Source organism: Apostichopus japonicus, chromosome 8 (assembly GCF_037975245.1).
Source record: "Apostichopus japonicus isolate 1M-3 chromosome 8, ASM3797524v1, whole genome shotgun sequence".
Classification (NCBI taxonomy): Eukaryota; Metazoa; Echinodermata; class Holothuroidea; order Aspidochirotida; family Stichopodidae; genus Apostichopus; species Apostichopus japonicus.
The window spans coordinates 21882883-21909926 of record NC_092568.1 but is presented as its reverse complement, the minus strand read 5'-3'; the positions used below and the strand labels follow the sequence as shown (position 1 = coordinate 21909926).

The following is a 27044-nucleotide window of genomic DNA, read 5'->3' as shown; positions in this document are numbered from 1 at the left end:
CATAGAAAGCAGCCCCAAGCCAAATATGTCAATTACAAGTTGTGCCCTCGTAGACAGACCTTCACCATCGCACAACCGAGTAGCCAAACAGAACCAAAATTAACTCTTTATCATCGTTTTATACTGGAAACGGACAACTTTTCTTCTCTGATTCTAATAAAGATCATGCTCCTTGAAATTCCCACATGCAACTCTACCCACGCCAAGCCAGGAGGGTGTATTAGCATAAACTCAGGCTAACAAGCGCATGGATATTCTTAATAATTACATCCAAACCCCGTATTACTTCAGAGATTTGACTATAACACCAAATTATAAGTATTTTAAACATGTATACATAAGAAAAGTAAGAATCAATAATAAAACAGACTTACAGGATGAAATTTAAGCAGCACTACTTTAGCTTAAAAATGTATCTACATTAACAAAATAAGGGAAAGTGAGGTTGAAGACAAAGAGATACTGTTGACCACATGCTGCCCATGTGGACCAAGCTATGAATAATTCATGAGCCAGCCAAATACAGAAGAACAATAACATGATTGTACTAAGGACCTATTTTCAACTCACTACAAAGCAAACGAACGTTAATCAAAGCGAGAGAAAATAGAAAGGTCAAATACGGACGACATAAACTACATCAGTGAAATAAACACTAAATATAAAAAGTACTGTTAGAAACAAAACAACTAAAAACACTTAGCAAATCAGTTAAATAAAAAATATTTTTAATAAATATCAAGAACCAGAATTTTTTGGGAGAAAGGTCTTTCACAATCCCTGATTTCTCTAGAACTGATGAAACCAGAAGGTGAATCCACAGTAGAATACATGCCCTCGTAGAATAGGCATGAGAAGTTACTGACGTTATTATTAGTGGTTACGTACAACCTTTATGTTTATCTTTACATGTGAGGATGGGCTTCACGGCTTGCGCGTGTTAACCGGAAAGTCCCTAGAATGTATTTCCTGGAACTTACAATAGTCACATTGGCACCGACGTCGTGCATACAGGTATTTTTCGATTTTTCCGCCGTCTTTCATCTTAGGTGTATTTTTGAAGCTCTTTCTGTGCTATTTTTTGTGTCGAATATTGTTGAAATGAATGCAAGTAGATTAAAATCACTGTATTTGTTTCGCGAAACTGATACCATCAACATACAGGCATTCCAGTGATGGACTTTAATACAAATCTGCAGAGTAGGTCCCGATCTTCTATATTTTATTCCGTTTGGTCGAAAATAATGACAAAGGCCCATGAAATAATCATTTAAAAAAAAGTGTAACGTTATGCATTCATGTAAAATCCTAATGTCCTAAACATTCATCAATTTCAATAGGCATAGGCAATATGCATGGTGCACTCCTGTGAAGTGTGATGTTAACTGTCTGGCTTAGCCTACACCATCCAAATATGGCTAGCCTGTATTGCCCTTAGTTGTGTACTTATGATTTTCGTGTGTTTTATTATGTGATTCTGACATTTCCATTTTCAGGAGCAATCAACAGTGCTGTCCTAAACCATATGTGACAAACCTGTGCATTACATATTCTACGCTACTTGCTATTTGAAAAAGGTTATCAGACGAAGAAAGTAACAAAGCAAGCCAAAAGCATCAAAATGTTTACTCACATGTTTGTAAACCAAGTGTCATGTAGAATTGGAAGGATACAACAAGGGAACTACATTAAATTATTGACACGTCTACATAGCCATTGGAACGGCCACTTGAGTGCTTCTGCATGCCTTGCTTCCAGTTTAATAAAATCACAGGATGAGCATCATATTGAAAACATTGGTAGCAAGAGAGATATAGTTTGCAAATGTCCTCTCTTCAGTCCATTAACAAGATGTTTGTCACAAACATCTTTCTGTTCTCAGAAGATATTTCGACCAATAGCACAAAGGAATCAGCATAACTTTTCCTCGGAAAACAGACGACAAGTAAGGAAGGCCATCTTGTACAAACATTATCCTTCATCTCATTTCACACGCTTGAGACATCTTAGGTATGCTTTCAGGAAAATTATGCAAAGAAATGCTAAATTTGAGAGAAGGAAAATGTCACTTGCAAAGACAAAGATGAGAGAGCGAGGGGAGGAGAATATGGCAAAAATGCGAGATATTGTGAGTTGAATTATTCCTCCAACAATGTTTTTCATGCTTCTGTTGATTTTTCCCCCTATATTTTATATAGGTCATTTATTTACTGGAAAGAGACCTTGGGAACCAAGTTGTTACTGCAACTGTTATGACAAAGTCATTAATACATATTTAGCAATCTTGTCAGCCTGTCTCCTTAACATAACCAGTAAAATGTTTTATGAAAGTTGTTTCCCAGGAATAGAGTAAAGCTTACAAAATGAATCAGAATTACAAGGACACAAAAATTTAAAGTGCAAGTAAGGAACTTTCTGTCGGTGCTTTTAGTCATTTTCAAATGTGGATTTTCTATTTCTGTATATTCATTCATATTTGGAGTTAGACAAGTCTCAACATTTGTTTCATTGTCTGTTCTTATCAAGCAAGTTTGTGTATACATTTGTTCCCATATCTTTAAGAATATATTCTGCAAGTTATGTATCAATAATTTGTCATTTCTTTCAATCCAACAGAAGGAGAATATCTTTACAGTCCCAAACATTTTATCAACCAGCAGGTTACTCCTCTCACCATTACTTGGATATTTGGTGGTCACAGAACAGTACATGCTTGGAACAGGTCTCTTTATCTTCACAGGTGCAACAGATCTGGTAGGTGTAATGTCTCACATAAGATGATCTTACAGTTAGTTCAAAATTGAAAGGAGCAAAGCAAGTAAACTTTTCAGTTGGTGACAGTATCTCTATATTTTTAATTCAGACTCTCAAATTCAAGAAAGGAATATATATGTTTTTGTGGAGGGGAAGGGAACCGGTTGCAACTGGATAGGAAATCAACTCTTGTTGTCTGAGCATAGGACCCAATCTGCAGACCCTTGGTTGTCAGGTTTCAGTGTGATAGTCATTATCAGTTCATATGTACTGAATGCAAGGTTAGACTTGCCATGTTATCACTGGATGTGTGGGGCACATGTCATTGCTTAAAATTGTAATGCAGTAAATTATTAAAAGTAACTGCGGAAAGTTGGAACAACTTGTCTTTCATCTGTTTGGTCATTATTTGCAAGAGAATAATCTTCAACAACCATGGAGACTTAAACAACTGCATTCTTTATTAATTCTACTTTCGTGCTTTTGTATTAAATACATGCATCATCAGGGTGGTGTATCAGCTATAAGTACTAACACATATTGATCCTATTTTGACACATTTTTATTTTATCATAGCTGGATGGTTACATTGCCAGGAATTTCAAGAATCAGAAGTCTGTCTTGGGCTCTATAATTGATCCTCTGGCTGATAAATGTCTCATCTCGGTACTCACCATCAGCCTAACTGTTAGTAACCTAATACCAGGTAAAAAACCTATTTGACGTGATACTAGTTTATTAACAACAACAACAGTGGAAAGTTGGTGGCCATTTTGACCATCCTTACCCTATGTTGCATTAAACATTTTCCTCAATTCTGACATTTTAAAGAGTTACCAATGTGTTGGTCATATTATCTTGTAAAAAGTTCATCAGATAAGATGCAAAGTAATTTGTAATCATATTATTTATATTTTTTTTAAACAGGCACAATGATTTGCAATCTGACATTTCCAGAAATAAATTAAATACTTCACAATTGTGACATGGTGTTGCAGTAAGTTAATGAGATTTCAGAATTTCAAATCTTATTCTTGAAGTTTTGAACATGTTGGTCTGTGTTATGTAAATTGTGATTAAACTAAAGTCTGAATCAGGAATTGTTGAAAATATATCAAGTGTGTGGAGAATGTCTGTTTTACAAAACTTACAACTCCTAAAGATATCATGTCCTATTCTTAGAAAGGTTGGCATTCAAATATTCACTTTGCAGACTTTGTATTAAAAGGAACTCAAAATGCAAAGAGGAACTGATTTATTGTCTCTTACGGTTACGTTTTAAGTCATTCGTAGCATTCTCTTTTACTCATTATAACTTGAATTATGACAAGAATTTGTTTGCTATCATCCAGTGCCTTTAACAGCTCTCATTGTGGCTCGAGATATTGGATTAGTCGGTGCAGCTTCGTACATGCGCTACAAGTCGTTAGCCCCGCCCATCACCGTTTCAAGATACTTTGACGTGTCTCATGCTACAGTCCAGTTGAAACCGACATTTGTTAGTAAAGTAAGTTTTATGATACGTTTGTTTGATGTCTCTAAGTTGAGCATATTGTACGACACAACTTGAGTAAATTTATGAAATTATTTGCCTATGTACATGCACACTGTGTCCGTTTTTTTGTTAATTGGTACTTACGGAAGGAAGTTCTCCTAGAATAGTTTTTTTTCCATTAATGGAGATTATTCTGCTCTTAAGAAAAGCAGGATTGGTACAGTCATTCATGCTAAGTGTATGATGAAATGGCACCGGTGATCTAAGAAATACCAACTTGACTTTTGAAATTATTTAAATTAGCTGTAATATGACGTGCCAAAACTTAAAAACATCATTTCAACATGTGGACTGCATAAGTTGGGGTCTGATAGCTTAAATGCTAGAGCACAAGATTTACATTTCCTTGATTTGAATCCTGTTAAAACAAATTATCTCTTTCCTTTGATCAAAAACTGTTTATTGTTTCCTATTTGGTGTCTGCAAAACTCATGAAGGATAAAATGAATGGTTTACAAAACTACTGTAGCATTAATGTGCTTGAAGCTGATGACAGAAGCTTGAATTGAATTGTAAACGAACTATATTCATATCAGCTACAACATTTTGTTTTTGGTTTACAGATTAATACAGCTGTTCAACTTGTACTTGTCGGTGTGACTCTCCCAGCTCCGATCTTCCATTATGTGGATCACATTTCATTGCAATATTTATGGTAAGTGACCTCAGCCATTATTTTACAGGTCATCTCTTTTTAAATACAAACAATTGTATTAAAATTGATAGGATTTTTCAGTTTTTTTTAATTTACAATTTACAAAATTGAGAGATTATTCAAAATTTTTCTGGTGTACAATTATTTTTATCTGTTATTTTAATGTGTACAAGGACAAATGAAAGGATATTGATCACAATAGATAGTTTTATATAGATCTGTAACCCATTAAAATGACTTTAATTGAAAATTATGATTTTAAGGAATGTTTGGTTCTTGGACACCACAACACGTATCGGTGATAAAAAAGAATTTAGACCCCTTGTCTATGGTAAGAGCCACATATATGGAAACTCTGCATAGATACTTTTAAGACTGAAGATATATCTTCTCCTTTTGTGGAGAATTGAGTCATTCTCTCATTTGGTATTTATGTCTTGCATCCTTTTCATATGTGACCTTCCTTGAGGTAAGTTTTGAAATCATGCCATATTTTCTGCATTATTTTCCCCTCAGGTACATCACAGCAGCTACAACCATCCTTTCTGGTTTAAGTTACATATTATCAAAGAACACTGTTGAATTTTTGAGGACTACCAAAAGGAAATGAAGAGATGCGAGTAGCGTGTTTGAATATTATGCAGTAGAAGCGACTCAGCAAATACATCCCGATCAGAGAAACATATCAGGACGTACCAGTTCTCATTGCATCGACCAAAACTGAAATTATGCGGATATATTAAATAAAATCAAACAGCCAACAGAACAGACTATAATTGTCAACTTTGAAGAGTATTACCATTGTATGTACAAGTTTAAAATTTGTTCATGCCTCCTTGTCAATCTTGTTGCTATTTCTGGTAGTAAAGATTCCAGGTTTGGTGCTAGATGTTCTGCTATAAGATGTGAACAATTTTTATGTATAAATTTAATGTGTACAGTTGCAAAATCCATCATGATGGTAATATCTTGTTTGCAAAGAGATATAATATTGCTTTTACAAAGCCAAAATAAGACAGTTATTGGTGACGAACCCTGCTGGGAATATTTAAAACTAAAAGTTTGGGGCACTAATATGCTTTGCTCTAATTGCTTGGGCAGTCAAACATAAAATCCAAGATAGATTAACCAAACAAGGAAAGGAAGTTATTGTTTGTACCTGTTATTTATTCAGGATTTGCACTGGACGGTTTATCAACAAGGTACTGTAACTATTACAGTAGCCACAATGTGTTCTTGACAATCTACAGAATCAATTGAACTGAGAGTCATGCATCATTTCAAACAGTTACCTTTAACTGTTAACCTCTACTAAAGTATTGGAAAGTTACACAGAGGCCTGAAATGTTTGTGTCAAATGGTGGTAGTTGCCTCTTATAATACTGACACATTGCATTCAAACAAATGAAACTGGTGATTCCAACTTACGTGTGTGGTCAGTTCCTAATGGACACCCTCTGTAGCCATAAGGTACCATTTGCTTGACCCAAACCTTCCCTTTATTAAGTTTTCAATCACAATTCCAAGAGTAGAAAGTTTGCATGTCATACCTGGATGCGTTCGCATGTACGCCTTGATCTATAAGAACCCTTGATCTATAAGACCACTTGATCAATAAGCACCCTTGTTCTATGAGACCCCTTTGTGATCCCCTCATCTACCTATTGGATGATCTATATCTCTGTGTGGCTTAGCACTAGTTTGAGGTGAGTGATACAATTATCTCATAGCAAAACAAGACCAATCACCACCACTCATCATAAGTAGATATTTGGGGGGGGCGGGGGTCTCATGAAATTTGCTTAAAATAATCTTTCCATCTGATTAGTTGCAAGAGTTTCCTTGTCTCCTATTATACATGATTGCTCATGATTGCTCCTATTATACATGATGCAACAATACATGATTGCCCACTTCCCAACTTGAGTTGTCAGATTTTGTTATCATACATGTCCTTTTTTTTGCCATGAACCAAAGCTGTATCATTACCTATGTGCTTAACAATTTTTTGGGTGGCAAAGAAGAGTTTTTTTTTTTTAAGAAGTGATTGATTTGATTGTTAACACAGAAACTTGTAAGAATGCTTGTAAACTATGCTAAGTAGTCGCCTGCAATGCTGCATATGTAGTACTTTAATATCAAACCAGAGAATAAAATCTAAAATAAACAAAAAAGACTTTTACTTTGTCCAGGCTGTTTTGTTAAACACGTGTTGGTTATTTTCAGCATACCAAGTTTTGAATGATGTGATAAACATTTTAATGTTAAAGTCAGCTTTAATGTGAAGTCATTCTTGACACACAGTCACTATACATATATTCATAACATCTGAGGATTTACAACTGAAACCATGTCTACAACAGATTCTTGTGATATTGAGAACTAAGTCTGGCTACAGTCAGTTATTCATGTCCCTATATTGTATACACACACAAAGAAATCAAGCAGAAGACCTAAGCAGTTGTCTGAACAAATGATTATGGCTATTGCATAACATGTTGGCCCCCTTCCCCCTTATCTGGAAATGCTGGGAACAGTTCTATGTATGAGCTGTTACTTAAAATTGTTTATGTGAAATTTTTCACAATTTCTTTAAAAAAATGCTACGTCATAGAAACAAAGTATTTTATGAGTACAGGTGGAAGTTCATTTCGTTACCTTTTAATTTTTGTAATCAATGTACTGCCATACAATTACAGAAGTCTTAACATAAATATTTCCCTTGATTTTATGGATCCCAACCCATTCCTGAAACTGAAAGTATGAATCTTGTAAAAGAGACAGAAGGTAGAATGTAATCTTTGTCAGATTTTATTACAGGTTTTTATTGGGAAGAATGAACAAATACAATCATTTCTGCTATAGTGAAAATCAACAATGATGAAGATACAGGAAAGCCCTTTCAAGTATTTTTTTCAGTCAAATTCTATGTAAGCATTGTCTACAACACACATCATGTTAGAAATGATATTACCAGCATTTTTTCAGAAATATAGCAACATCATCATGATAAAAGGAAATCCATTATAAACAATCAATTCCTATTCCCAGAAGCTTACATAGAAAGCCATGGCTTCATTGCCATATCGAATTTCTGTATTCTTTGTCAGATCTTAATTTAAACAACTTCTAACAACAACAGTCTTTCATTTCATCACAATGGTTTCATTTTGAATGAAAGTTGAGTTAATAAACCCAGTTTATTAGATGTTGCCTTTAGGACTTGAATGAACCTGTCCTGGAAGATTCCAGTCCAAGCAAGGATTCTGTTGTCTCTTTTTTTCTTTCCTTGGCCTAATAGTGATGATTTCTGTCTGTTGTAGGTAACTACCAAAAATGACAACAAAGTCATTGTTGAGATTCAGTAACTGGATTTCATCTTTTGCAATTGAATATGGAGATTTATTTCAACTTGAAAAGTACAAAAGATCTAGTGTGTCAATTACATACTAGCATCTCCAGAATGATAAACAATTAAACATAAAATCTAAATACCTTTGCCTCTCCTAACCACGGTCATCTTGCCCCTCCTTAATTACAACCTTTGAGTACAGGTCCAAACAAAACCACATAGGCAAATGAAAAAAAACATGTTCAATTCCAATTACCTAACAGACACCATCTGAAGTGACCTGTCAAAACTGAAGAAGTTGTCGGGTTAGACCCTCCTGTGATTTAGGCTATGTGGCATGATGTGTGCGAAAGTCCAGGGTGAGATATAAAGGGTTCTCTAGCATTTCAAGAAGAATGATTGCCATTGGGCTCTTAGGGTGCCAGGTGTGCAATAGTCTCAGAGAAGACTGCAGTTATGTATCCTGCAGAACATTACAAGTTACATTCATGTTGAACTAGGTGGTTGTTTAAAGTGAGACCTTTTAAGTCAGAAAATGTACCCAGTAATATTCAACAAATCAGTGGGACTTTGTTGACAGTTAATCACTTAATGTAATCAAAACAATGGCTTGATATTAACAAGAGGTCATGGCGATGAAGGGCATATGATATTCCAACTCATGACTGTACCTTTCCACCCGAAAAAGTTAACATTTTCATGTTTCAAAGACGAAAATTTTTCATTTTTGGGATGACAAAGCGACTTAAACTTGAAGTAATGTCTACCATGTGGAAGAGTCAGTTTCACTTTGTCCTTCAGAACTGATCTAAGAGTCTCCAACCTCCTACAAACCACAACTGGTCTGAGAGAATTACTGCCAGCTTCAAACTTCCAGCAGTTTCTATGTACAAAATGCTTCTCCACATCAAAGGTCATCGTCATCTGAGCTAGATGATTCTTCCAACGCTTGCTGCAAAGTTGAAGAAATGCGCAAAAATGTCACTTTCATAAGCAATATAAGGATATATCATTCCGATTTAATGTGTTCTACCAATGTAAAAGAGATACGTGGTGACTCGGGGGAAATATTACCTGACATATACACAAGTTGAGAGATGGGTCATTCTGTCTTTTATGTTAACCGTTGTTTCCTAAAGCAGCACAATTGAAATTTGATGAGCAGTTTGATATATTAAACACAAAGAATTGTTCGCAACATGATTGTAATTGTTTGTAAGTTTACAACCCCAGGTTATTAGTGTATGGTTAATAGTTACGTTTGGCCATAACTACTGGTGCAACAATTTAGATTTATTCAACATCAGTAAATCATGCTCAAGCCCATGTGAATAATGAAACATCAAAAACTGATTGTTCTGATAAACCTTTTTGAGTTGCTACTAAGGAATCTTCATAAATTGAGCTACACCGTATGGACTTAACTTTACAACACATTACAGCGATTTGAGTTTAAAGAGCATAATGCTGTGAAATGATTTTCCTACTAGTTAGCAGTGTTTGCTATGGTAATAGGTGGACTTTTCAATATTTTAAGATTAATGAAAGAAATATTCCAACGGTAAAGCAGGATACATTGTATCATGTCATGTTTTTCCAGGCTTCTGGGAACCTGCACTTTTCAACTTTATGGTATTGTCATACAGAAATCTCTACAAACCTTTCCATAGGCAATGGCTTCATCCGCTATCTCCTTTGGTACTACTTCATGACGGCCGTTAGTCCTCTTTCCAACCCAACTAAGTTCCAGTTCAAATGCTTTGTCTTTAACCTCGTCGTGGACTACATAAATCCTAGACAAATAAAGAAAAGGAATAACAAGGACTGACGATGCTAAATTTCTGTGGTCATTTACATACCTAATCTGTAAATATTTCACATGCATCTATAACTTGATTTATTAGGATGACAGTTTGATGAAAGTCAAGAGTTAAAATTTCCCTGCCTTTATCTTGACAACTGTAACACATAATTCACATGCAGTCTACTTACTACAGCATATGCAAACGCAAATACTAAACAAGATATATTACTCCCAGCATTTATCATGATACTATTAAAATGTTGAAGAAATAACACACTCAGTACAGTTTTGAGCCTCACATTGGGCTTTCAATATACTTACATCTTGGCAACCTCTTTAACAACTTGTTCACATGTCATATCTTTGAAGTGTTTGTCAGCTGTGAGGAACTTTTCTACCTCTGTTTTGGCTGCTTGTCTAGCTTTGCCAATAGCACAGCCATGGTAACCCTGTCAAATAAGAAAATATAAAATACATTTGAGTCATAACTCCTGACACTATGTTGTTAATGCTCTGATACTACTGTTTCCTTCTCTGCACACTAAATGAACAACATTGACACAGTACACACCAGCTTTATAGATAGCAATATTGGTGAGGGAAGGGTGGCGGCTGGTTGGGAGGGGAACAGGTAAGGGGCAGACTCTTGGAATCTGCATTTTTCCTGAAGTATATCATGATTTCTTCCACATTTGACCCCAGGCCTTTGGCTGCATCCCCCTGCTCCCTCCACCACCCCCCCCCCCTTCTCTCTCATCATGCATGAAGATTGGATTAGAGATTGTAAGAGATTACAAATCTAAATGATTGAGGAAAACCTAAAAATGACACAAACAGATCTTGAACTATCTACAAGTTATATTCTGTCCCATTTGCTGATGCTCTTAATTCCAAGGAATACTCACAAAGAATACACCTGATGGGTCAATCATATGAAGCTGTGGGGTGTCTTCGCTGAAAGAACCTAGCATTACACTGGAAGTGGAAGAAAACAGCATAGCTTAGAATCCGTTCAAATGACCAAATCAAATTATCTGATAGATATAAATATATCTACTGAAGCAGAATGACACATTGCAATGAGACTTGGATGATGAAACATGAATGAATCATTTCATTTGAACATTTACAATATGTATGAAATGAAACAATGCTGAAGTAGTTCAAATACAAATAAAGAAAAAATTATAAATACAATCAAGTTTATATAAAAATACTAAACAAAAAATCATGAAAACAAAACCATACCTGCAACCAAATGGCCTAACTGCACTGTACAATGTGTAAGCATGTACATACATGGCAACTCTGTCTGCGAGATACTATTGAAAGAAGAGAAAAGGGGAAAAGATGAAATTAAGCAAAGTTAAGGATTGCTGAAAGCTGGTCATATCTTTCAAATATTACACAGCCCTTTTGAGAATAATGTACCACAAAATATGATGCAACATATGAAGAGAAATTGCTTTTCATTTGAACACAAGAATACTAGAATCTCTACAAAGGTGTGCAAGAGTTATCCAGCAATGTAAGAGTTACAAAACATAGAAATGATGAATAATACTAATTTTTACAATGGAACTGTCGCATTCCTTTTCCACTTCCAACTAAAAACTGGTCAACTTTTCAGTATTGGTGTTTAATCTACATTTCTGCACATATTTTTAAACTGTAGAGCCATTCATTTATTGGATACATTCCTGCTATACAATTCACATTATCACATTTAAATCTAATCATTGGCATAAAATCAGTTTAACAAAGAATTGTTGCACAACTTTCAAGTCAGTGCATGTTTTAGATTTTGCAATATTTCAGACCATCTTGTTGTTATGTCAGTTAACATACCACAATGCAGATCTTTCTTATCTTAAGTATAACCAAATGTGGTTTTTTTGTAATACAAAATTCATACCTGGATTGGAATCGGCGCCCCATAATTTGACCTGTAGTCTGAGGCTTCATCTCTGGCAATTTCAACAATCTACATCAATGGAGGAAAGAATGAACATATGCCAATCAAAACACAAACAACAATCAAATGGTTGCAATATTATTACTATTATTGAAAGTGTTTGGCAAAAGTATACACACATAATGAAAAGATCACTTTTTCATTATCTTAAAACAGACTGACAACATGCGCATTACTTTATGGACAACAGTAATCGTGTCTTCCACAAGACACACACACAAGTGTGGAATTGAAAAATGTTCTTTGAAATAACTGATGAATCAAATCTCACAGAGTCCTCATAAATTTATGAAGTCAAATGAAGCGCAGTGATGGATACTTGTGTATACAAATCTATAAATGAAAGGGTACTGTTAAAGACTGTTTAGACATTTGATTCGTACATCTTCTGTCTGTACATCTTCTGTCTGTACATCTTCTGACTTATTGGTATGTGTACACACTAATCCTTTATAATGTGTACTAAACTGATCATGCACTCCTCCTCTAAGCACATTCACACAAAGTTAAAGTACATTATAAATCCATTACCTGTCTTGCATCTGAAAGTAATCCAGCCACAGCCTGGTAATGGAAAACAGAAACAAGAGTAAAAGTCAATTTTAGTGTACAGAAAGACCGCTGACAACAAGATTCAAAATCCTAAAGAACAAGTTACCAGAAAACCAGTTAGCTTTGTGATTCCTTGCCATTAGATTTGCTCACAAATTCAAAATAACTATCTGACTAATGTAGAGCAAGCGAGTTAAATTTGTCCAAGAATTAAGTGAGAACCAGAAAAGATTTGTAGAAATCTCTTGTGGGCATCAACCATGTCATTCACTCATTAAAGGAGTTTACAGTATAGAATTTTAGACCAAAATGTTTTAGAAAGAACAATCTTCCTATGTGAAATATAGACATATTTTACAAACTTTGAGCTAGCAAACTCCTTTAAATAGTTGTTCAGAGTTACATGACATTGTTTATAAATTGTGAAACATTTTTGAGTACAGTGCGACGTTTTCCACCATTTGAGATATCCTGTTGACCCCTTGTGCCAGTTTGCTGTCCATTTGAGATAACCTGTTGACCCCTTGCAACTCAGAGGGAGAACTCCTTATCTGAGGTTTAAGTGCATGTTTAAAGCAAGAGTATGGACTCTGAAACAGATTACAATACGTGAATGCCAGGTATGTTTCGTTGAAGACCAATAGAGCCCTTTCACAGAACTATACTGAATTTGACCAAACTATGTTCACCAAAAGAAAATCATAGCATTGGAGAATTCACAGGTTAATGACTCCAATTGCTATTGCTGCAAAGACACTACTGGTACATCTGAGAATTGCCACTGAGAATCAGTTGCATCTTATAAGAAACAAAGCAAATGTTTGTAACACTCAATTAAGGCTTATAATCTGTAATGCAGGGCTGGACTGAACGTAATGTTGGCAACCGCCACTGATTGGCCATACCACCAGCCAATGTCTTTCCACAGATTTCAGATCAATGGCACAAAAAGCTTATAGCCAGTATTTAAGGAATAATAAAGCTGGTTCCTTATCATACTGAAACATTTGTTTTCTTTCCTTGAAATAAAAGAGTTCTAATAAGTTCAGGAACATTATTGGTGTTATTATTTTGTATGTAAAATGACATATTTTTTGCCCATCTAAGGGTCTTCTACCCACACAATTTGTGCGCTCAGTCCCAACGATGTTTCATTGCAGAGTGTCCTGGCTTTTGCTCATCATGAGTTGGCATCCCTAACTATGTGAATAATAACAGAAGACAATCCCACAGTACTGGGCAGACTCTTGTAATCCCTTTTTGCCAATAAATCAATAATATATACATGGAACACCTACCATGCCAATATGTCTGTCTATGTGGAATATTCTTTTATTCGTTCCAGTCTCATATAATTTTAACATAACTAGCTTTTCCACTCCAAAGACCACTCCATCTTTGCATCGGACTCCTATGGCTGTGCCGCTGTTTTCAACTGCCTTCAGTGCATACTCCACCTGGAATACCCTTCCATCTGGAGAAAACTGAGATGCTGACAAATCATACTGTCGAAGAAAGAAGAAATCCAAACTTTATCATGTTAATATTGCTGGAAACACACATTGCAAAGTGTTCAATAGACAATTAAATCTCTCAGTGTGGAAGAATACTAAGGGGTTGGCATTTAAATGTGTGTTTAATTTTGAACATGTGTGACCATTATCTGACTTTTAAAATTAAGCAGTAAAATTATGTGACATGAAAGTGTTGAACTATTAGCTTCTGGACAGACGCTATAGCCATTTATTTAGGCCTTGTCAAATGTAAGCCTACGTTAGGCTAGACTCTAATGTTTGAGGAAGCATTAGGCCTTGGATACAAGAGTTAGGTTTTCTTACGTCAATATTTAGAATTGGAAGTGGTAACTTTACAACAGTTAACAATACATTAGAGTAAGTTACAACTAACGTGCAAGTACGTAAAGCAATGTCCCTGTAGGACTAACACTAGGCTAGTGAGGACTTAGGCCTAGCTTATGATTAATCGGCAATTACTAGGCTACTAGTACTATACTTCTAAGTTCTGGTACTAGGCCTACAGTATTATGCTACTGTGGGCTAGCCCATTTACTAATTTAGACAGTATCAGGCTAGGCCTAGGCTAGGCCTAACTAATGGCAATGCATAGGGCGAACGTGAAGAGGTTGACTACAAAATTCTGCCACACTTAGTGTAGTGGGAATTAAATCTGGCATTTGGACGGATGTGAAAAAAAGAATACGTCTTACCCCGGTCCCAATTGAACTCATGGTGATAGCTTTGTCTTAGTCGATGTTAGTCTGCTCTTCACCGCTGATAGACTAATATCTTTAGTGTATCGCAGAGCACCTAGGGTAACTTGGTGCAGAATGTACTGTAATGCTGTATCATTCCTAGTCCGTGGAATAACTTACACTCGGATAAAAGCGATATAAGGAAAATTTACACTACCTAATGCATTATCATTACCTTATTTAGTTTTGAAAATTAGTTTTATTAATTACATATTAAATAAAAGTACAGGATATTATACAAAAATAACTTTTTATTCGTTAATAATAATTTTATTAAAATTATATCTTCGTTCACTAGGTTAATTTTATTTACTCTTTTGTCACGGCGCACATGAAGTTACTGTTGAACGCCATCGATGCCAATAGCATGCAGATATTAGTTTGGAAAAGTGTAAATCGAAGCTCTGTGTGCGCAGAAGTTCGTATATTATTTCAGTGGGCCCATGACTCTGCAACGTAGTGTAGTTTTTCAAAGCGAGCGTATTCAGTCCGACAGGAAGCGGTTAACTTAAAAGTCGAATATTAGAGAGTTTTAGGTTACTAAATAATATGAACTGTCTTTGATCCCTGTCTTCGTTATTTCTTGAAGTACTTGACCGTGAGAAGCACACCAGGGTGCTCAACAGTATTAATGCATCAATATGAGAGTTTAAATTCAGATAAATATTTGAAGTTGCGATTATATAGCCTACGACGTATTTATGCGTAGGGCCTACTGTTATGAAGAATTATAATTAGTAAGTCAGCCACATGTCCGTGCAGTGAATGGTCATTGTACCGTGATACCAAGGCATCCCGACACAAAAAAAAGTCTTTATTTACTATATGATTTCGTGGATTCAAAAATGTAACTGTGAACGATATAAGACTATGATATCATGTGGCCACATATAGATAATTCCAAATTTCCACTATTAATTCAACGTTGTGATGAACTAAAACTGTTGTAAATGACGTCATCAAGCTCATTTCGACAATGGTCTAAAAGAATTAAGCAACATGCGAGACGATGCTCTATCCGCAGAAAGCCATAACTTCACATCATTATAAGGCAATTGTGAACCAATTTTCACACAAGGAACACATACGGAATTTTCAACGAAAACGTTGGCCTATAGTTGTATAAAGCAACATTTCAAATAAAACTTTACTGGGAGAATTCTGTTTCTCCTTGTGCAGTTTCGCTCAGAGAATTGAAACAATGCACCCGACACAATAAAACTCAGTCTCGGTGACTCTAGTTTCAATGTAAGCCAGTCGGTCATGTCTCGACAAAGACGTCTGTCCATACAGAAAAAGGCAGGCGATAAACTGATTTTCGTTCAAATAGGGTTTTGTTTGTTGTTTTCTGCGATGACTTGTATCATGGTTAATGTATGTATACGTGTACATAAATGTTTCGAAGAAGGCAGTGTTTCTCTTCGATCATCATGGAATCGTGGTTTTGCTGTGCGTTTGTGGGGTGGGTGGGTGGGGGGGGGGGGTACTAGCCAGGATGTTAGTTAACAAACCAGTCACTAGTCTAGCAGCTGCTTTTCCATGAAGTTTGAGTTTGTCATATTTGTGAAGAGGAACGGGCAGAATATACTTTCCCGGTATTCCTGAAGATTTCTTAAAGGCATACTGTTTTCACTAAATTTGCTTACTGATATCCTTAAACAGGTTCATATAATAATATGGATTTATCGCTTCATTTGAGTGGAAATGCTTATACCTATAGGTACGGCTTCGACAGGTTGTCAGCATCTAACTACGTTCACTTTGGTTATGTTACAGGCGCGTATCCAGGATTTTCTAACCCGGGGGGCGCGAATTACTATCTAAGCGGAGCGCCACCATAGGTTGGCGCGGAGCGTACAAGAAAATTTCTGGTTTTGATACCCCCCAGATCACCGGAAATGGCACTTCTCGGGCTTGAAAATGAGCAACCAGATGTACACTTTTGCCTGAGAAGCAAGTATTTCCCAAAAGTTTTTTCCATCCATAACCTTTTTGAAGATTGTCACAGTCACACATCATGTTCGACCTGATTGCATGTCCTATGGATGATTGCTTTTGTAGGTTATTCTACGTCACGGCCCACAATATCCGAAAGCCCCACTTTTCAAGGTTTTAAGCCCATTACTTGTTGAGAATTTGAAAATTCACTTTTCTCGTGAATAAAATCACTTGAAAACATACCCATAATGTTGCACAAAATTCAATCTATAGACAACCAATATAGAAAAACCTCCTTGAACCCCTAACAGACAGGTCAAAATTGAACGAGTAGAGGAAAGTATGATGACGAATGTTGGTGAGGAAATTTTGGAAAATTCCGACACATTTAATTTCTTGGTGTAGAAATATTGCAACCTCTTATAATGGCTTTTACAAAACTTGGTTGAAGGAACAGAAAAATAGGAGATATTTCCGATATCAGGTATATCGAAACCGAACACTTGACTCATAGGCGTAGGTCCCGTAGGAGGCGGGGGCTGCAGCCCCCCCCCAATTGTTTTCCCATTTTTTTCGTGCACCTACTGAAAGAAAAATAAATAGCAATGAATAGCTTAAAATGATCTCCTTGGTAATCGAAATAAAGTTGTAAGCTTGGCCGACATTACTACTGTAAAAGAGAGTTTTGACAAAAAAGGATCTGTATGCTTTTTCTCCATCTACATAAGACATTTGGTTGTTTACATTAGCATTCGGCGGTATACTGTGCAACTTTGACGGACCGTGCGGTACACGATGCCATACAATGTAATGACCGATCTTGCCTATATGATATTGGCATCGACATGTTGAACGCGCGCTTGGCGCGCGAAAAATTTTGGCTTTTTTTTCGGGCAAGTCATTACAGCCCCCAAATCCAATCTGGCTCCTACGCCTTTGACTACACACATTGACAGTTTTTGAGGCTGTTCATCGTGGAACATGCATTTCAATGCTCATTGATATGATGTTATATCTGCTCTTTGCTTTACAAATTCGAACAGGCGTGTAGCGAGTAATTGCCAAGGGAGGGCGAAGCCTGTAGGCAAACTATCTAAGCGAAGCGCCACCATGAGTTGGCGCGAAGCGTACAAGAAAAATTTTGGCCGAAAATGCCTCCCAGATCGCTGGAAATGACACTTCCCAGGCCTTGTAAGTTGCATCTAAGCATTGTCTATTTTGAAATTACTAGCGATGTCATAAAGAAAATTTGCTCGGGGGGGGGGGCGGTCGCCCCCTTCCCGAAATGCGTTATGTTCCCCGACGACTCGGTCGAGTTCAAGTACATTAGTGAGAGAGGAAAAACGGAAACGTCAAAAATGGAGTTGTCGGGGTAAGGGGTAGGGTGAGGCGCACACCCCCTCCGTAATCCTTGATCTGTCACTGGCTACCCTGTGTATATAATAGGGATCTTTCTCTTCCCGAGGTCTTGGCTATATATCTTCTACTCCCTCCTTTTCTCCTTTTTCTCTCTTTTTTCTTTTTCTTTTCCCTTCCTTCCTCTCCTCCTTTTCTTTTTTCCCCTCCTTTTCCCTTTTTTCTTCTCTTTTTTTCTCTCCTCTTTTCCTTACCCGGGGGGGCGCGCGCCCCCAACGCCCCCCCCCTGGATACGCACCTGTGTTAACAACGGCAAAACGTTGTTTTCGATACTAGGAAAACGTTTCGAGTGCTGTCAAAGTTTTAAAATACTCCTTAAAATAAGATAGTTTCTGCAAAGTGATGAATTGATAAGTAAATAGTTTTCATTAATTTGCAAAGCATTGATCAACCCGCTATTTAGTTGCAATATGACTAAATGAGCATAGGACTTATTCCAATTCAAGACTGAAAAAAAGTGGACGAATAACTTAGTCATTAAGTAGCGTAAAGTGAGCATTTCAAAAATGTTCTAAAAAAAAACGTTTAACGGATCCTTTTCACACCTATCATTTTGACAATTTGCAACAATAAGTCATCGCTTGTAACTGATCTTGTTTATTTGTGGATTTTATACCGAATCCCCCCCAAAAAGAATTCATTAGTTATAATGAATTCCATTTCATTTTATTAAATTACTTCCGTCTTGCCGTTCTTTCCATGTGATTAACTGACCTCTTGTCACTAGGGACTAACATGCATACATTCTTTGTGGAATATTCACAATCTGTATTTATATTTTTATAGTGCGTTATCTATTATCCTATCTTATATCTTGCACCCATCTCCATAAATAATTCATCTTGTTTCTAAGGAAGCCCGTTCGTAAAACTATTCTTCAGTGATGAGCCTGGGGTAAGAAAAAAATCACGGAACTTGTGGTATAGGCTCCAGTTTGCGTATGCTACGGTGTGTTAAGATAATAGTTTTTGTCCCCCTGCAGATTGGATGTCCATAGGTAATGAAAAACATGCGAACGACGGATCAAATGATACAACGCTGTTGTTAGAAATTCACGGAAATTGAGAGGTGTAAATCCCAGAGGTAGAAAAGAAATTTCGCGGAAAAAGCTCATGCCTGATTCTTACTTCAATACTACAAATTAACGCAAGGGAGATAGAGGGCGAGAATGGAAGTGAAAGGGGAGAAGAATGTGGGGGGGGGGGGGGTGGGAGGGAAGGGAAGGGAAGGGAAGCGTACACCATATTTGACAGGGGTTGGCTTCTATCGTGCCTGCATGAATGAGTGGATCATACTAAATGGATGTATTTGCGGAGATCAATATCAACGTGGGAAAAAATGTTCCCCAACCATGATATCAATATTGTTTATCTGCTGATCATAAAAACACTATTGCCATGTAATAAAACAATAACATTTCATATCTATGCAAATTTCTTTCTAAATGTATTGTTAGTTTGCCTAGTATTATTTATCAGGGAAGTAGTGAGAAGACGATGCTCACCAGACATTGCCAATCCCCTTCCCCCATCCCCAAAGAAATAAGACAATACTAAAACATTACTACAAGATATCATTTAGTTTCCAATAGGCCCTCCAACAGCTTCCCAAAAAGTCGTCCCTTTACCACTGCCCTTCCCTGTGGTATCTCCATTTCTCTGCACCATTGCAATAACAACCTAAATCTCAAGATTACACACACAAAAATACTCAATATAGAGAGAAGACGTTTGATAAAGTTTTCATCGAAGCACCTCATGTTTAATGAACAAACACATTGAAGCATCCTAGTCACAATCAAAGACATTGACATATCATTGAAGAATAAAACTATAGTATTTCATTATTATTATAATAACTCTATCCCTTCCAAAAGAAAACCTTTAATAACCCGTGAAATGAATTATCACAAAGATTTAAACATCATTCAGAAATCATTGAGAAGTCTGTCACAAGAAAACATATTTGATCCGTAATTTCTTCTATCCCCAAATAATTGTACAAAACTTTCTCCAATTATTCATTAAAATGATGTCACTGCTTGTAGGTATTTACCGATATCTCATATAATCATTTTTACTGAATCCTCGGGTGGAAGTTATGACATCATCGGGTCATCATAGGGTCAATTTCCCCAAAATATGAGTAGTTTAAGCAAAAATTTACAAAATATCACAATACAGTTATTTTAGAAACATATCAGGCTGAGGAACCTTGCATTCGGTATAGATATGGCAGGTATCATTTTATCAATAAGTTTTTTTTGGCCACTTAACAGGTTTAAAGGATAGGACAATCTTTTCACTTGAATCTTTAGGGATGAAAACAACTATGCCCAATCAGAAGAAAGACACAAAACTAATAGCATACCTGACTTTATTGTTTGATCAAAAAAGGAAAAGAACGAAAGAAGCAGAACTATTTATGTACAGAGCGATAACATGCTCTCTGTTTTGTAGAGGACATATTGAACGTAATAAAATTGCCCGATGGAAAAGGGCAAGAAATGGAATGGTTTTTATTTACATTTAAACATTAATGAAAGAAGAAAACTTTAAGGAAAACATAATACAAACCAAGGTAGGACGACATGGATTTTTTAAGTTTGTAAATAAAACTTAAAAGAGGACAAAATCAATGATATTGAGCTTAAGCTTTAAAAGAGGAAGAACTGATGCAAATAAAATTAAAAGAGAAGGAAGCTGTCTGAGGTCAAAAAAGGAAAATTTGAATCCGGAAAGAAGATGGATGAGCTTTTAAGTTGGTTCATCGATACTCCTTGTTTAGAATCAGAACAGCATAAAAGACACCGAATTGTACAGTACACTGCTGAAACAGCTAGACTGACCGAATTGTTGCCACTTACGGTCAAAATTTTTACTAGTATTTCAATAATTCTCTTTCATCTATGGTATTTGATTTCTGCCTTATATCACTGGATTTACTATTTGCCCCTTTAAACTATTGTGTTTTGGTGGGATAGAACTTTTCACAAATTTCTTCAAAAATCTTGCTAATATTTTAAGGTATTGAACCAGTACCCTACAGATGAGGTTGTTAAAGAAACCTGGGACTAGTGAAGCTCTTCCAAAAGTGAATGACACTTAGCTTTGTTATAAATAGTTGAGAGGTTGTGCTGTATATTGCAGAGTTCAATGTTAGCAAGGTGATAAAATTGACTTATAAGGCCAAGTGAATGATATTTATGAAATATTACTACATGCATACACCTAATGTAAGTCTAACTTCACGTCCATCATGGTAAACAGTCTGCAAAATACTTTTCAAATGCATAATTCATGTTGAAATGGCAGATCAATTTCTTTGTGCGATACTTTTAGCACATAATAGCATAAAAGAAAACATTGCTTGAAACCATCTATGGGGTTTTTTGTTATCAATTACCAATTATGATTTTCTTTTTCAGTAAATGAGCAGTTTGTTAACAGGTTCTGGTTTTGTTCTCATTTGTATTGAAGCTTAATTCATACATACCAATACATAGTCTTTAAGAATATAGGCTTGATACTAATGACTAATACTAATGAGCAACAATTGGACTGGAATGTTTAAAAGTAAGTAAAACAACATGAACTGGTTTGGGGTTTCATTAATCTGCAGTCAAAAAGAAGAAAATAATAAAACAATGCAAAACTGATAAATATGCAACAAAATATTACAAACAGGAAAATCAGACGCAAAGAGAAGTTGAAACTGAAATAATTTTAAGTTATTTACCAATATGCCTATTTCTTTATATACATGTAATGATTTATACAAATGAATATCAAACAAATCTAGTGACCAATGAGAGGGTATCAACAGCGAAGAGAAAAACAGGTAAAATATTAAAAATTTATGAATTTTGTTGACCTTTTTGAATAACTCAACACTTTACAACCCATAACACCTGCTACGTTTATTACAAAAACATTGGAAAACATGATGAATTTTCTCCGAAGAAAAAATACAAAAATTAATAAACAACAAAACTTGAAAAGCAAAACAAAAAAACAAAAGACAGCATTTTTCTGGAAATATTTCTGCATCTTTGTCATCTATCGATTTTGTTTTACTTTCAAAACATTAAAATTGGTGATTTATTGTTTATTTTATTTTATGTTTCCCAAAAATTCTTCTAAGCTGTAGTGTTTTGGATATTCTATTTTTAACTTTAAATTTATTAAGACATTTAGTTCTCTTTTTCTTTTTTTTTTGTTTGTTAGTTTACTCTGCCAAAATTGATTTTCATATGCATTTAATGGCAAGAACTAAGCAACTAAAAAAGCTTTTTGAGAGCAAAAAGACAAAAACCCTGCAAAAGAAAGACATTTTGGCATTGATAGATTCTAGCCGGATCACAACAAACAAAGGAAATAGCAATGCAGGGGAATTTCTTTTTTTAAATATAAAGAGAGCGGATAAAAAACATCAATATTTTGCCGAAAAAGCTCTCACAAGGCAGAAGATATGGTTGTTGACTCTAATTGTGAATGTTCGCTGATTCGACTAAACTATCAAACTTGTTTTCACACACACGGTTAAATATACTAAAATGATTTGATAAAATTCTACATAGGTTTCTCTCAATTACATAATTTCATTCTAAAATAGCATCCCAATTATACTTAAGTTTTGCCTGCATGATTTTGCTACGACTTACATAATTTTATTTTTATAATTAAATGTCAGTGATAGTTGTTATAACGTGAAGTTACTTAATCTAATCTTGATTTAATTACATAACAATGAAGAGCTATATTTTAAGAAAAGGAAGATAAAGCACTTATAATGAGACAAATAAATGACTAATGTTCATTAAATATTCACAACCATTCTCTAGGAAGAGATATCCTATTGTGACCATATTTCACAGTTGGTAACATAAATTACTGTAGCTTTCTATAAGAATTTTGCATTTTTTCTCACAAAATTTGGCACAAGAAACGAGACAGAAGGAGCATTTTAAGGAGAAATGTGACCTCTTGTTTCAGCGAGTAGACAGAAATTTATATTTATGCCACAAAATATTATTTACCATTAGTAATTGTGATATATTGAAAGAAACACCAAATTTCAAACAATAATATATTTGTTCCTTCAACTCTTCAACATTTGATCTTCTCATTTATAAATAGACATAAAATATGTCACTGGTGGTCCAGCTTATAGAAGAAACAATAGAATACATATATGCAATTATTCGGGAAAACATAACAATACAATTAGATGCTACCGCAAAGTTGATCAAAACTATCAAGCATTATACAAAAGAACATTGTAACTGATCCAACTAACATACTCACCACCCCCCCCCTCGTACCTCCCCTCCTCCTCACCTGTATTTTTCCACCCAATAAATTATACTTCTGGGGGAAAGATTGAATTCCAATCCCTCGCCGAAACAATTTTTTTCAGTTTAGTTACAATAAACCATAAGAGTACGTTTCAACTTCATTATCTCCAGCAATCTACATTGTATTAGAATTGTATAATGCCAATAGCACTGAACAACTAATTAATTCACAAATCTGATTTCACCTTATTTTCAGATGACATCTGTCAGTCTGCACAATATGATGAGACATCAGTACCAACACAACATGATGAGACATCAAAACCAACACAACATGGTGAGACATCGATACCAACACAACATGGTGAGACATCGATACCAACACAACATGGTGAGACATCGATACCAACACAACATGGTGAGACATCGATACCAACACAACATGGTGAGACATCGATACCAACACAACATGGTGAGACATCGATACCAACACAACATGGTGTTCTTTTGGTTGCCGTATGAGAAGCTGTGCCCATTTCCATAGATATCCGTAGATTCCATAGATATACAAAGGCAGACGACCCTATGCATTAAACGGACGGATGAGGAATGAGACCAAACCGAAAGCTAGTGTTCTTGTGACAAGGTAATATAGTGGCAAGTTAGTGGCAAGTGGAACTTAATAATTACCGGTATTGAAAATTTACATAACACTTTTTCAAATATATTCTGAAAACATTAGCAGTTGAGTTTCTTATTCATATTTAGGATTTAAAGTGTCCCAAGCAAGTTTCCAGTCAACTGAATAAATTTTTTACAGTTAACAATCTATTCTGGGGACTGAAAAAGTGATGTGGATTTCACGTTAAACTATTGATAGAGTTTATGACATCTCTTTGTGACGTACATCAGGAAGATGTGGACTGGTTTCATTTTATTCAAGAAATGAAAAATCAACTCATTCGAGAAATTTGACACGCTGCTGTTTTTTTTCCATTTAAATATGAATATTTTGCAACGTCATGTTCTCCACATCAATAACCTGTGTTCACGTTCCTACTTGAAACCATCCTGACCCACAACTGCACCAAGCCCACTCTTGAGGCATCAACTTCACTTCTCCGCAGAGCTTACAACCGTCAATATCAACAACAAAGAAGGAACGTGATGGTTCCTACACACACCCATACTCATACCAAATTGAATTCTTCTTCTTTTCCTTCTCCCCCTTACCATCCCCTGGGGTCTGGTCCCCTGGGGTCTGGTCCCCCGGTTCTTCCTTTTCTGACTGGTTCGTCGGGCTCGGGGTCTTTGGTGATGTTTTCGTCGGCGTCGTACTTCCAGGACTACTCGATGATTGCAACTTCTCTAGTTTCGCTGATAACCTCCTGACTTGGGATGGATTCTGCATGTCCATCTCACTGTCCACGGGTTTCCTCTTTGATGAGAGATCAGCGGCTGACTTTGGCCTCTCTTTCCTCTTGGTGTTATCCCCTTTTGTGTCTCCATTGTTCCTCCTCACCACTGGCTGAGCCCCATCCGTCTCTGTTGTATTCTGCTTGAATGGTCTGGGACTGTAACCCAGGGTCGTGTAATGGTTGTCCGTGCTCTGGAGGAGGACTTCATCCGGGAATTCAAACTGTATGTCTTGAGATATATTGCTGTTCAAGTCATCCACGTACATTGCAGAGGTGAGAGGTATTTCTGTGGCGGCTTCCACACGGTCTTGAATAGGATTACTGGTATCAGAGGTGAGCTGAGCGTCGGTTTGTTGATCAACAGAAGGGAGGAGGTCTGGCTGCTGGTATAGCTGCTGTAAAAGAAATCATGGTATACTCAGGTGAGATTTCCTGGGACCCTCTTCCACCCGCTGTGCATCATCATCAGTATCATCATCACCACCACCAGCAGCAGCAGTATCATCATCATCATCACCACCACCACGACCATCACCACATCCACCACCACCATCCTCACAATCACCATTATCACCACCACCACATCCAACACCATCATCGCCATCACAACCACCACCATCATCATCATTATCATCATTCCTAGTTTATTTACTTTCCTTTCTCATCAAATTAACCACTAATTTCAAAACCACCCCCGAATGGCTAACGCTTCACTGTCAATCAAGCTCCTAACATGTTATAACTTTTTAAGTTTTAAGCTAGAATGCCTGCTTTGGGGCAAAGATGTTTATAACAATATCTAGATGAAAAAAACAGTAGCTATGGACAAAGGATAGGTCTGCAAAGAATCAAGTGAGGACAAAAAGATAGCTTATTTATGACCAATTATTTCATTTAAATTTTCATTTCTCATTTTTAATTCTCATTTTATTTCGTGCTGTAGGAATATGAAGCCTCTAAAAACATTCCCATCTCCCCTTTTTTTCTCTCCTCCAAATGGTTTATATTTTTAAATCCGAGTTAATCAACAGTCACTCATCAATGGCTTAAAATGTCATCTCACGTGCGAAAGATTTGCAAAATTACAAATTGTGAGGCGTAGACTTTCTGAAGCATGCTGGGAAGATGCACAGACACTTAGACAGACAGACAGGCAGATAAACAGACACATTGACTATAAGAAGAAGGTGGGGTTTAATGAAGAGGAAAGATACAAGAGGAAGGATAAACGAGATGGTGCAGGAAGGAAGAGATATCATCCACAGAAAGATGAGAGGATCAGCTATAGTAGAGGCACTGCAAGCCAGAGATGACCAAAGGCGAGGTTTTACATTTCCTTTCACATACTTTATTCATACTTTTTTAAAAACTTTTTGAACTGTTTACAAGATTTTACAATAAGAAATACTTTTGAGATGATAAAAGCAGTGTAAGGAACATATCTAACAATAAACAAAAATCTTAACATTTAATAATATTTTTTTTTTATCAACATTGCTTTACTAAACATTTGAATAAATTCATCAAGTCTATTATTTTTGCTTTAAAGACCCCTTTCAGCCACGGAAGATCATTTGACGGATAAACGATGCAAGAGGTGTCTATCGTCAGAAATAAAATAAAAATATGTAAATGCCCTTCTGTACGTTTTTTATTAAAGATGCAACGTAAGTCTATAAACAAACATTTTTTCTCCGAAAATATCTGCTATCCTTGTGCTCTGTCAAGTCCTACTAAAAAGCTCCAATTAATAAATTAATCTTAATTGATCAAGTGTTCCACTAAAACATATCTATTTTCAAACACAACCTTTTGTCCTCAACAGAGAGTTTGGCAATGGAACATGATCTGTTATGTTCTGAACTCAAAAATGTTTTTTTTTTTAAAAATGCTTATAAACAAGAATAGAAATCAAAGTAGAACTACACATACAAAAGAGGGTAAAAGAAATGTATTCTTTCTGCAAATTTTGAAATGAAACAAACTCTGGATGGGTTTGGTTTAAGAAACAGCCCTTATTCTATACCAAGGTGATAAATGGAATGTTGAATGTTTAT

The 27044-nt window shown here is 35.9% G+C and overlaps 3 protein-coding genes across 8 annotated transcripts in view; 1 reads left to right on the top strand and 2 right to left on the bottom strand.

Moving 5' to 3' along the window:
- The first annotated feature begins 865 nt into the window (after positions 1 to 865).
- LOC139971048 (cardiolipin synthase (CMP-forming)-like) lies at positions 866 to 9027 on the top strand. Of its 3 annotated transcripts, none has more exons than XM_071977210.1 (7): positions 866 to 1014; positions 1497 to 1945; positions 2617 to 2754; positions 3331 to 3460; positions 4107 to 4261; positions 4873 to 4964; positions 5481 to 9027. In XM_071977210.1, the coding sequence occupies exons 2-7, from the start codon at positions 1622 to 1624 to the stop codon at positions 5572 to 5574; spliced, it is 933 nt and encodes a 310-aa protein (XP_071833311.1). In that variant the 5' UTR covers positions 866 to 1014; positions 1497 to 1621; the 3' UTR covers positions 5575 to 9027. The 3 variants fall into 3 exon arrangements, with proteins under 3 accessions (XP_071833311.1, XP_071833309.1, XP_071833310.1); XM_071977208.1 differs by having other exon boundaries at positions 867 to 1014; positions 1497 to 2128; XM_071977209.1 differs by lacking the exon at positions 866 to 1014 and adding an exon at positions 1059 to 1200 and having other exon boundaries at positions 1497 to 2128.
- LOC139971049 (proteasome subunit alpha type-3-like) lies at positions 7760 to 15033 on the bottom strand. Its single transcript, XM_071977212.1, has 9 exons — positions 14875 to 15033; positions 13946 to 14152; positions 12627 to 12659; positions 12036 to 12104; positions 11369 to 11442; positions 11026 to 11095; positions 10442 to 10569; positions 9977 to 10109; positions 7760 to 9268 (listed from the first exon to the last, which is right to left on the bottom strand). The coding sequence occupies exons 1-9, from the start codon at positions 14893 to 14895 to the stop codon at positions 9224 to 9226; spliced, it is 780 nt and encodes a 259-aa protein (XP_071833313.1). The 5' UTR covers positions 14896 to 15033; the 3' UTR covers positions 7760 to 9223.
- Positions 15034 to 20007: 4974 nt separating this feature from the next.
- Positions 20008 to 27044, bottom strand: part of LOC139971045 (girdin-like) — an 82070-nt gene continuing 75033 nt past the window's right edge. For 3 of the 4 annotated variants that reach the window (XM_071977202.1, XM_071977205.1, XM_071977203.1), the window contains one exon: positions 20008 to 25382. In XM_071977202.1, the coding sequence (XP_071833303.1) occupies positions 24744 to 25382 (639 nt within the window). In that variant the 3' untranslated portion in view covers positions 20008 to 24743. The remainder of the gene's footprint in view (positions 25383 to 27044) is intronic. The other variant, XM_071977204.1, reaches the window with a different exon arrangement.

Bases quoted from the DNA above. Each gene is read 5' to 3' on its own strand.
- LOC139971048 (XM_071977208.1), top strand. From the start codon at position 1,622: ATGTTTACTCACATGTTTGTAAACCAAGTGTCATGTAGAATTGGAAGG. The intron at 2,129-2,616 runs GTGAGTTGAATT...TCAATCCAACAG, and splicing joins TGGCAAAAATGCGAGATATT to AAGGAGAATATCTTTACAGT. The intron at 3,461-4,106 runs GTAAAAAACCTA...GCTATCATCCAG, and splicing joins TGTTAGTAACCTAATACCAG to TGCCTTTAACAGCTCTCATT.
- LOC139971049 (XM_071977212.1), bottom strand. From the start codon at position 14,895: ATGAGTTCAATTGGGACCGGG. The intron at 11,443-12,035 runs GTATGAATTTTG...TTCTTTCAATAG, and splicing joins GGGCGCCGATTCCAATCCAG to TATCTCGCAGACAGAGTTGC. The intron at 10,570-11,025 runs GTGAGTATTCCT...CTTATTTGACAG, and splicing joins ACCCATCAGGTGTATTCTTT to GGTTACCATGGCTGTGCTAT.